Source organism: Limulus polyphemus, unplaced genomic scaffold (genome assembly GCF_000517525.1).
Source record: "Limulus polyphemus unplaced genomic scaffold, Limulus_polyphemus-2.1.2 Scaffold71, whole genome shotgun sequence".
Taxonomy (NCBI): Eukaryota; Metazoa; Arthropoda; class Merostomata; order Xiphosura; family Limulidae; genus Limulus; species Limulus polyphemus.
In genome coordinates, this window is record NW_013665681.1 from 1,170,222 (window position 1) to 1,182,634 (window position 12,413).

The 12,413-nt window shown below is 32.9% G+C and overlaps 1 protein-coding gene across 4 annotated transcripts in view; it reads right to left on the reverse strand.

Annotated features, from left to right (window-relative positions):
- LOC106465949 (glutamate receptor ionotropic, NMDA 2B-like) overlaps positions 1-12,413 on the reverse strand; it is a 182,350-nt gene that overhangs the window by 44,598 nt on the left and 125,339 nt on the right. For all 4 annotated transcript variants that reach the window (XM_022394492.1, XM_013926196.2, XM_022394475.1 and 1 more), the window contains 2 exons: positions 11,273-11,456; positions 10,713-10,839 (listed from right to left, as the gene is read on the reverse strand). In XM_022394492.1, the coding sequence (XP_022250200.1) occupies positions 10,713-10,839; positions 11,273-11,456 (311 nt within the window). The remainder of the gene's footprint in view (positions 1-10,712; positions 10,840-11,272; positions 11,457-12,413) is intronic.

Sequence of the window (12,413 nt, forward strand, 5' to 3'; positions counted from 1 at the left end):
TAAAAACAAACCCCTTTAATCAACCGAGACTCTAAATTAAGAAATCAACAAATTTGTTTCCAGTTTTGTTGTCTGTACATTTCATTTTATACTTTCAGTACATAGACTAACAAATTTTCTCTATGTGAAAATATTTTTATTTGCGAGCTTTCGGCCCTCTATATAATTCCTATAATAGTATTTTCCTTATATTTATTATATCGAAGTAATCGATTTATATTCTATATTCATAATAAGTCAATATGTTTATTAACTGTAATACCAAATGTCAGTTATTGTTATGACTACTGCCTAGATACCTTTTTAAAGCAGTGTTCCACAGTTTATCGCCTAGTACATTGTTGCCCGATGAAGGCTCCGGTAAGAGGGCCAAAAGCTCGCAAATATAAGTATTTTAACATAGAGGAAAGCCCGTTTATAATTCTACATACTAATTTACCTACTTTATGAGTCTTAAACAACATCAATATTAGGTTATATTTTTGTTGCTAAGCAACATTACATAAAAGCCATTTTTGGAACGTAGTGTTACCAAAACGCACTGGCTTATCTATATATTAGAAGTTGTTAATCTAACTGCTTTTTACCAATAATTATTCTATGAATATGCCACGAATTCATTTCGTAAATGATCTTAATTTTCATTGGCTCAAAAAGAAATTTATCGATATTTGACTGCTTTGACTACACTTTTTGCTTCTTTGTTGGTCATGCTTGATTTTGCAAAATTTATTTATTTCAATTAGCTATGAAATGTGAGGTTAGGGTATACTATGGGGTGGGGGTGTTAGTACTTTCCGTCATTTTTGACGGAGCTATATGCTAGTGGATAATATATTTAATATTCTTTACCTAACACGAACCTAAGTAGTGTAATGTAATATTTTTGTTGATTTTTTTTTTTATAAATAACGAACTCTGAATTCATAGAATTATAAAAATAAATATATAAAAACAGATCTTACAGAGAACGTACAAAACGTGTAAACTAATACAAAGTATAATAAGCTCCAAAAAAAAAAAAACTGGAAAGAAACGCGCCATATAAAAGCTCTCTTTCAACAAATAAAGTTTTTTTTTGTGAAATTAATATGGTCGTAAAAGTTTCGAAAGCCTTATAATTCAGTAAAAGCCAAGGATGAAGACTTTTTTCATCGTAAAGAAATATACCGAAACTGTTATAAGACGACTGACGCTTTTAGATAAGCCTACGTGGGCTTATATAATATTTGAAAAGTGACATACTGCAGAGTTCAAAGCTCTTTGATGAAATACCACCATATTTTTAATTTGGTTTGTAGCTATATAGATGTCATAGCGACGATATTGCCAACGCTTGTCTATCTGTATGTTATATTTCTGCAGTATGAAGACATTTTGCTGTAGCTTTTTCAGAAAGCTCTCCTGAAGGCTGAAAATATTTATAGATTAGCTTCGAAAAAATATATATATATATATATATAAATGTATAAGTAACGAGTATGAAAACAAGGAAATAATCAAGTTTCTTTTAATACGCTAAAAACCATCCAACTTGTTTGGTCTTCTGTCGCCATACATGAGGAAATTGTCCCAAATGCCTTAGAAGCAAAATTAGTGTTGCATCAGTTTATATTGCTGAGCGTGTTCTTTCTACATTATCCAATAAAACATGATACAAAACCTAGCCGTCTTAACCATAACGAAAGTGTTTCATTTCTTTGAGTACGTATGAAATAAAAATAGGTGTAACTTTACAAACAGAGTCATTTATTTGTTAATTTTCTTGTGCGTATGGTACTTCTCTTATCCATGTTTCTTTGTTGAAACACAAAGTCAATATTCACGTATATACGTATAGTACTTCGCTTATCTCTATATTTCTTTGTTGAAACACAAAGTCAATATTCACGTATATACGTATAGTACTTCGCTTATCTCTATATTTCTTTGTTGAAACACAAAGTCAATATTCACGTACATACGTATAGCACCTCGCTTATCTCTATATTTCTTTGTCGAAACACAAAGTCAATATTCACGTATATACGTATAGTACTTCGCTTATCTCTATATTTCTTTGTTGAAACACAAAGTCAATATTCACGTATATACGTATAGTACCTCGCTTATCTCTATATTTCTTTGTTGAAACACAAAGTCAATATTCACGTATATACGTATAGTACTTCGCTTATCTCTATATTTCTTTGTTGAAACACAAAGTCAGTATTCACGTATATACGTATAGTACCTCGCTTATTTCTATATTTCTTTGTCGAAACACAAAGTCAATATTCACGTACATACGTATAGCACCTCGCTTATCTCTATATTTCTTTGTTGAAACACAAAGTCAATATTCACGTATATACGTATAGTACCTCGCTTATCTCTATATTTCTTCGATAAAACACAAAGCCAATATTTTCGAAACTGAAATAACAGAAAAAACCGTTTAACAAACTCATTTACTCGATAATCAATCTACCCCTGTAATAGATTTATTAGTTACTCAACAATTTCTTCCAGTCTCTCATAACTCGCTTTTCGTATCTTTTTGTATTTAAACACTGAATAGATTTAGCTGACCGAAATAGTAAAATAAATCGTTTCTATAACATTCAAGAAGATTCCAGATGTTGAGTTAGCTGCATATTTATCTCATAAAGTCAAAACGCGCCGTAACCAACATTAATACAAACGTCTAAGTTAAAAAATAAAACAAAAAACACACTTTGCTAGGAATGGGGAAAAAAATTCCAAATTACTTACTGATTTTGTTCATTTATAATAACTGGGTAGAATGCTGTTTCTATGAAAATATATGATATTTTGAATGTGAATGATAAATTATACGACTTACCGAATAAACGAGTCCAATGTTTAAGCATAATCATTCCTAATTTTGAACTGCTCACCGTATAGAAAGAAACCAGTCAGCAGCAACTGCTCTCTTCACGACTGTTGTTAACCGAAAAGTGGGATTAAATGTCATATGTAATAATGCGCCCAAAACTTAAGATGCAAAGCATATTCAATGGTACATTTTAGGCCTTAACCTATTATTTTCCACACGCAACTAACTACTAGACTGCCCGGCATGGCCAGGTGGTTAGGGGACTCGACTCGCAATCTGAGGGTCGCGGGTTCGAATCCCTATCCCACCAAAGATGCTTACCCTTTTAGGCGTGGGAGCGTCATAATGTGACGGCCAATCCCACTATTCGTTGGTAAAAGAGTAGTCCAAGAGTTGGTGGTGGGTGGTGATGACTATCTGCCTTCCCTCCAGTCTTATACTGCTGAATTAGGGACGGCTATCGCAAATAGCCCTCGTGTAGCTTTGCGCGAAATTCAGAACAAACAAACAAACTACTAGGCTAAGCCCCTCAGCCAGCTGCAAATGGCTTAATTCTTTTTAAATTATTTTCTACCATAAAGAGAAAGATGATCATATATATTTCTTTTTAGATGAATGATTGTCAAGTGATTTAAAAGTTCATGAAAAAAAAAAACAACAACTAACAATATCAAGAACTTCTTTGTACAATAAAAATAGACAATATGTCGTACATGTGTATTTTACATTAAGATGCGCTGACAATATCCGGCTTTAAGCTTTAACTCGCATGATAAGTCTGTCGGGGCCAGAAATATGATTTATGAATTCGATATTATCAAGCCCGCTTTTGATTTCCTTAAAGGCCTTATTATAAAAGTTCGTAACCTTAAAGGGATTAAATATAACAGTTCAGATATTCTACTGTACAACATAATTCACAGCTACACGAGGGTTATCTGCGCTAGCCGTCCCTAATTTAGCAGTGTAAGACTAGAGGGAAGGCAGTTAGTCATCACCACCCACCGCGAATTATTGAGCTACTTATTTACCAACAAATAGTGGGATTGACCGACACATTATAATACCCCCACGGCTGAAAGGGTGAGAATGTTTGGTGGGACGAATTCTCAATCTAATGCGATTGAAAATTATTGGTTTGTTTGCTTTTTAGCACTGAGCTGCACGATGGGCTATCTGCGCTCTGTCCAACGAGGGAATCTAATCCCGGAATCTAGCGTTCTATGTCAGTAATCTGACCGCTGACCCATTGAGTAACAATTGTTGTTTTAACACCTGCTTAAAGCGCATAAACTCTTTTGGGTCGATAAATTGGGGGGGGGGGCTGATTTTAAACCAATTTACATTTACGAAGCAATAACCTCTTTAGAAATTAATTTTAAACACTGTTGAAAAAATTCGTAATTCGTAATTTAAAACGCCCTCGGTTTATGAGAAATCTACATCTAGGATAAAAAACATTTGAGTACAAAAAATGTATGTATTTATGAATCTGATATCATGACACGTTTACTTGATCTGATTTTATTAACGTTCACATGATAATATTTAGCGTAACATTAGGCATGGGTTTCCAAACTTTTTCAGCAAAACGTCCCCAAGAATATTCCTCGACCACGTCCTTACAAATCCCCCCTCCACCCTGTGAATAAATAGATACTGAGTACCTTAACAATATTGTGTACTATCATCCGCATCTCCCAGTTTGGGAACTCGTAACATAATATATGTGATCTCGAATATATTCACAGTCATGGTTGGTAGTGAATTGTGATTGAATGTTCATTTATTTTTGTGTAAAATGATTTTTTCTCCTCTCGAACTCATAGCTCTTTCATGAAGTTTTATGAAATTTGACTGAAAATTGCAGATCTTCCAAGCATCATTAGGTCAAATTTTGGTGACATTCAATACTAGATAAAAAATTAAATATGAAATAAGAATGACCTGTATCAACGAAACAATAACGAAAAAAAAAATTTCAAAGGAAATGTTTTTCATACAGGTTTGCAAGAGTAAGATTTTTTATTTATTTGGTTACTTTGAATTTCAAAGAACACAATCACGTGAGGCAGATTTTATGTACTTATGAGTGCTTTAACTAATCCCTGTGTTTAAATGCGTACGATATTTAAAAGAATATAACTTAAGCTATTGTACAAGCACTAAATAAGGTTGAAAAAAATTCAGTTTGTCCAAAACGGTATTAATATGATTTCTAATATTACATATATATATAAAAATATGGTGTTGTTGTTTAAAGTTTATAAATATATATATATTTTTAATATAAAAACGACTGACATTACTTAACTTTTTTTCTTTATCAACTAATGCCCCCCTGTGGCACAGCGGTATGTCTGCGAACTTACAACGCTAGAAGCCGGGTTTCGATACCCGTGGTGGGCAGAGCAAAGATAGCCCATTGTGTAGCTTTGTGCTTAATTACAAACAAGCAGAAAATATGTTATCAACTAATATATTTCAATATATTTCTCCAAGTTGATTAAAGTGAAACCTAAAATTACACGCGTCTGTAACACTAAAGAAGCCAAATATACATTGAAATTTCTAAAATGAATTGAACTAAGTATTGTTATGGTGTGAACACCTACTCTAAACTGACGAAGCGTGATTACAATTAATTGTACTTGTCAAGAGATATTAGTGTTAGGCCTATTATAGTTTTTAACACTATATTATTTATACAGTGTCTTAGGTCTTTTCAAGAGTGTATAACAGTATTTTAGTCACAATATGTCCGCAATAACCATTGTTGACGACGTGTTTCACTCAATACAGATACGAATATGGCGGATATAGTGTGGTTGAAGTACTATTATACACTCTTTCTCTTCTTAAGAAACTTAATGCATTGTTTATATAACGTAGTAGTGAGAGACATAACAGGCCTAATAATAATATCTTACGGCTAGTATAATGAGCTAAATACTCTATGTTTTTATTAAACGTTTGTAACGAAGCTTGCCATAAGGAGGTTTGACCTCGTGTAATGCTTGTATGGCACAAAGTTTGTAATTTTTTCCAAAGTTTAAGAAAACTTGAGGAGCTATAAATAGCGAATTAGTCTAGAATTAGCAAGTGACTTCTGCAAGTCAGTTAATGAGTAATAAGTGCATAATTTAGTGGGTTTGTTGCTGCAAGCCAGTTAATTAGTTCAGAGCTGTAAGTTTTGAGTTCGTGTTTGTGACGAAATACAAGAAGAGATATGAAAATTGAGAAGCGAAACTTATGTTATAGTTAGCTGCCAGAGAAGTTTTTAGCACAATCTCTCCTCCCACTAATTAAGTAGTCTTATCACAACACAGTTGTCAGTGTATAACCCAGTTAGCGTGGTGCCTTCCCCAGCTTCAAGCTATTGACTACAGGACGGCAACCAATCGGCAGCAGCTTCTAGTTAGTATATATTATTTAGTTACTTACTAATTAAACTGTTTTTATTTAATTTAATTATTTATTATTATTATTTATAATTTTTCATCTCACGTTCCCAATATAAATAAAAGAGGATTGCGATTTTGATATAAAGTTTGTTTGTTTGTTGTTCAACACAAAGTTCCACAATGGCCTATTTGTGCTGTACCTACCACAGGTATTGAAACCTGGTTTTTAGCGTTATTGTTTTTCAGAATTATAGCTGAACCACTGAAGGGCTTTAATATAAAGAAGTGGAAATCAAAACTGTTAAAAACTATAGCGACAGGGCAAACAAACGTAAACCCGGTCTAGTGTTAACAACCTGGTATATAATTGCACAAATTAAGAACATTAATTCAAATTAACTATTGTATTCTCAAAATAACATGAAATTAATTATAACTTAGAAGAAATGAAGAAAAATATTAATATTTTAACTACGGTCATTAAATACAAAAGCTATAAAGGTTTAACTAAGGAAACCAGAGGATTTTTATCTTTTCACTGTAATGTAATATTTTTAAAAGAGTGAACTTAGATATTTTGCTCAACATTAATCGGGGCTAACATTGTTGTTCCATAGTGCCGTTTTCTTAGAAATTAATGTTTTAACATTTAAAAAATAGATCTATTAATTTATTGTCAAACGAATTTACTAGACAATATAGCCCCCCCCCCAACCCAATGGCTTAGTAAAAAGTCTGAGGGCTTATAACACTAAAAATTGGGTTTCGTAGCTATGATGCAGCTTTACGCTTAACAACAAAGAAACAAAAGTCAAAACTATAGACTATGCCTATTATTAACCATTATAATAGGGCCAACAAAAGTGTCCTTGATTTAGTATAACATTTCACAATCTAAGTAAAGTGATCCAAGTTGACTATAGTGTTCTCAAAATAGCTCGGCGTTAATTAGAGTGTTTCTAAGAAATTAAGAAGAGTATTATTTTGGGTCTTAAATAATAATAATAATAAACCAATTTCGAGCGTTTAACCTCCTATCATCTTTATTTTCCTGGGCCTTCACAGACGTTGTTTATTTGTGAAGCTAGGCATACCGTTAGTTGCTTGAAACCATGGAACTTACAAATCTTAGAGTTTGCAGTTGAAGAAATATAACGCTTTTGAAGTGAAGTGTTCTTTGCATTCTTCACTTTACCGTATAATCCGAAATAACCCACCCAAATAATCGAAACCTTTAGGTATAGAAAATATGAAATATGTCTTTTTTTTAGTTTTCATAATGTTTATGAAAAATAAATTTGATTTATGTTTTGATTGATACTTGCACTTTAAGGGCAATACATTTTTGATGACTTTTTGGTTTCAAATAAGTAATAGGATTTGAATTATAAGCTATAGTTAGATGTTGACTACATCAATCGTAATGAAAAATAGAGAGAGAGAGAGAAACAAAACAAAGAGTTACAAATATTAGTAAGCATCTAATAAAATTAGGCTTATTGGTACGGAATTTTGACTGATTAATTTACAAGAACTTAGCGCTTGTTTCTTTGATCTATAAGTCGCCAAACTGTTGTTAAGATGCAATTACTTTTGACTACAGTAACAGGAGAGATCGACTGAAGATCTAACAATAACAGTTGTTTTTGAACTTAAAGTGATTCTGTTACAACAGGATGGCTTTAAGTTTGAACAGCACTAGCTGGTTTACTTGTTTACGTCCTTAGATATATAGTCATTTCCCAGTTGTACCTGCACACAGGTACCTGATCTCTGGAAGAACGAAATATTTTTATTTTATAGAACTTGGTGTTTCTGGTCACGTTGAAAGTCCAAATAAATTTCTGCAATGGGTAAAGATATAGTATGCATATCTGCAATACTGAATAACAACAACAACAAAAATAATGTGGGCAGGTTCTCAGATACCAGTAAACTCTAGTGATGCATATCAGAAGTATGGAATAACTTGCTAATGAACTTAAAGAATCTCGAGGGGAAACGTGCAGCACGCAAGAGGAATTGGTTTTCAGCAATGTTTGCCGACACCCTGAGGTAAAAAGGTTAATTATTTTAGTTGGCAACCACCAATGTTCACATTTCTTAAGCGCCCCGAATTAAGAAAAATAAGCGCTCGACGAAACTTCTAAGAAAAATTCCGCCGAAACTAAATCTAATTTCATAAGGAGAGTTTTCTATACAAATGTTTATTATATATATATACACTTGTAGTTCACGTTGGTAATCTTAATAAAAAAAATTACAAAAACACGTCAGAAGTATCTTCAGGATAATTGATCTGGATCTGGTATGTGTACTATCTTATATTTTCGACATACACGAGACTCATACTAATCTAGCAAGCATACATCGAGGAAGATATATATCCAGGGGTTTCAAGTCGAAGAATGCCTGTTTCTAGCTCAACTTTACTTTGAAGGATTGATATATTATGTTTTATATACGCTATGTTTAAGTCTTCAAACAGTTAGTGACAGTTCATGACTATAGTGATTACAGCAACAGGACTATATTTAAGGTAGAAATGTAAGGTAAAGAAGCTGTTCATGACAAAACTGGAAAAAGTACTAAAACTAAACCAACTCAATATAATCCCCAAACACTAGTAAACATAACCAAGCACTCTCTCTATTGCATACAACCAAAATCGCATGTAATAAACATGACGATGAAGTCAAAGGAAAATAGTTTTCAATAAGATAAAACAATGGTTTACTGACTTTCAAAATCTCTATCAAACAAAACAATAGCTTCGTAACGAAACAATTAACAACAATAACTTTTAGCTTTCCCTGTTTACACAGTTTTTTCATTATTCATAAATATACACGATTATTACTCTTCTCCAGATTAAAAATGACAAATATTATGCTATATCGCGAACTTTATGCAACTCTAGAACAGACCTGAAAACTTTCATTAACTAGCTTTGTCTACTTTGGATTCTAGAGCTATGTGAAGTTTTAGAGAAAATTTCAAAAATTTCAAGAGCAATTGAAAAGGGTGCAGGTATTTTATTTTTTACTTAGCGGCATAAATGTGAAGAGGAAAATTCATTGTGCACATTTTTGCAATGTTTCATTTTTAAAAATGTAAATTCTGTTTTAGAATGGCTTTAAAAATAACCCGTATTTCGTCATTATTTGTCGTTGAGGGAAGCGATAGCAAGAAGTAAGAACGCCAATTGAAGTAGCGAAGATCGGTCGTATGACCGCTTGTAATGTGAGCACCTAGCAATCAAGACCAGAGGATCCTCACTTTATCTCTAGATTTTACGATATGTACCATTCCTATAGCCAGTAGCATGAAGCATGAAACAATAAATTCAATCTGTGTCTACTTAGCTGAGGCAGTTACCTATTTATTTTAGTTGTAAATAAATACTCATGCTTGAAGGTATGTTACATCAGTAGTGAATAATAATAATAAAAACCCTTCCCTTCACTAGTGTCACTCCCGTTCATACCACTCAACTGGCATAACTCAGCTCATAAAGGTACTACACATTCCAATCTCATGTTATTAACTTGATAATGTATGTAATATTAGCAGTATTCTGATCTGTATAATACTTCTCTGTATGAGTAACATTTATTTAAAGGTCCAGTTAAATAATAATGACTACAGTTTAAGTGTCACGGGTTGATGTAACATACAGAAATCCATCCAAAAATGCTTGAGCGAAAAACAAACACCACAGTAAAAACGGCTTTGTCGTTTCGTTCAAGCATTTTGAGATAGATTATTGTTTTTCCTTTGTATAATCCCCTTGGTGGCTCATTGATAAACTTTCAGGGTTAGATACCTTCTGTGGGCTTAAAAACTAACAAAAAATATACAAACGAACAAACCTTTGTATATATTTTGTCAGTTTGCGATGCGCCCTCCAGTGGCTAAACGGTAAGTCTGTAGTATTGCTCGTGGGGTAGGGGGCAGAGCAAAGATAGTCCATTGTGTAGCGTTGTGTTGAACAACTACCAAACAACCAAACGTTGGTACTTGAAGCTGTTTATAATTTCATACAAACTGATAAATAATTTGCAGAGTAATGTACTTATTTGACAAAGTATTAGTTTTATGTATACAGAACTAGATATTCATTTTTATCACCACCATAGTTGCAAGTCATTTACAAGGAGCTCGTGAACCTTTCTAGTGGTGCATTTTCTGCAGATCCCTGAATCATGACGGTTTCCTTTTCCCCCTGTATCTCAGAGTCTCCAGGTCTTACCGTTATTCATCACTGTTACTTCTACAGTTCTTACATTTTAACCAGTTTTCTTATTTTTACGTCCTACTTTCTCCCAAGATCCTTAAGTTTTCAAGGGTTACCTTTTTTCTATACCCCTGAGAATTTAGATTCATTACCTTCAGCTCTACATACTTAAGCGTACAATCCGGGTTGACATCATACTTTTTCCCAAGATATTTAAGTTTTCAAGGCTTACCTTTTCCCAATACCCCTGAGACTTTAGATTCATCACCTCCAGCTCTACATACTTAAGTGTACCATCTGGGTTGAATTCTAAGTTCGGTCCACCGTTACTTGAAGGAATGCTGACATTTCGAAGATACCTTAAAAGTAGAAATAATCAATAAAATTTGAGCTATAATAATCAAAGTAAAATGTTTATTTTCATAATAATAACCATGAGATAAATCATTTCTCAATGATTAATTACCTGTTGGATGAATATTGTGTTTATTAGTAATAATTGTGTTATTATTAGTAATAACAGCAAATTTATACTTTGTTCCTTGTGTGTTGCCGCATTTCACTCAGTGCCAGAGTTCATCAATTTTGTACTGGAACATTACCCACATATTACTACTCACAGCATAAACAGTCATTTTAATGGTACACTTATGCCATAAAATAACATTAATGTTGGTAACCACAAAGTTGAAATGACAAAGTTGAAATATAACTTATTTTGATAAAAAGTAAAAGTTTTTACTAATTAAAGTTTAACACTACTATGGTTAGAAAAATAAAAGTTTTGCTCACCTGAAGAACATATCACCTTTGCTCCAGTGGTCAGTTGAGATGCCATTGCATTTTAGTCCTGGCGATAGGCTTTTATTTTCATTCCGAGGATCATTTACAAAAAGCTCCAAGCCGTAACCGAATACATTGAATGCCCGCTCAATCTCATCCTGAAGTCTAGCTTTAGTAGTGTTAAAATGAACCCCTTAAAAAAAAGAAGGAAGACGGGACAATCAAAACGTTTTTGAGGGTGCTTTGAAACTGGGTGAATGTAAAGATCACAATTCTGATAAACAAAATTTAACAGAGGCTATTTACTTTTGCGAATAGTATTTTCTTCATGTTTATTTTTACTGTGCTCAGATAGAATAGGCGACATTACTGCTACCAAATGACTTCTTACTGCTGTTAATAGACACAGGTAAGCCAGTAATTTCTGGTGAGGAAAAGTAGTATATTGCAGATATCAAAAAACAGTTTTCACCAAAGAAACATCCAGTATTTTACAAGGCTTGACAATGCTATTTTTTCCTCTCTGAGTTATCTCAGATAATATTCCACGAAATTGAAAATGAAGATAATTTTTTCCATCGTTGATGAATAACGCACTCTCCTACTACTGGACAAAATCTTAATACCCATACTCCTACCTCTCTATAAGTGTTTGGAATGAGACACCTTAAGACATGGCTTAACTCTGCACTCATGTTGTTTTAATTCACCTATAATGTATTTTGGCAACCACATTATCTGATATAGGTTTCATTGCACTGTTTAAAGGTAGTATTACTAGCAATCAACTCAAAATACAACAAGGCTTTTCCTAATTTTTCTAGACCCAACCAAAAAAAGATGGAATTCTTCATTTAACACACAATCGACATTGTTAGTTACATACATTAATACTGGCAATATGATGTATTACCATTAATAGTATTTTACACCATCAAAATATAACCATAACTTTTAAAGATATACGTACCAGCAATCTCATACCATGGTTAGCCTACTTTCATAACAAAATCAACAAAAAACTGGTTTATTACAAGTGTTTCATACAGGTTTGAGAATAACAAAGTTTGCTGCTTAATAAGCAAAGAACAAATTTTGATACTACTGCTGCTTCTACATTTCTCATTTCTAACGTTAACCTAATCTCATG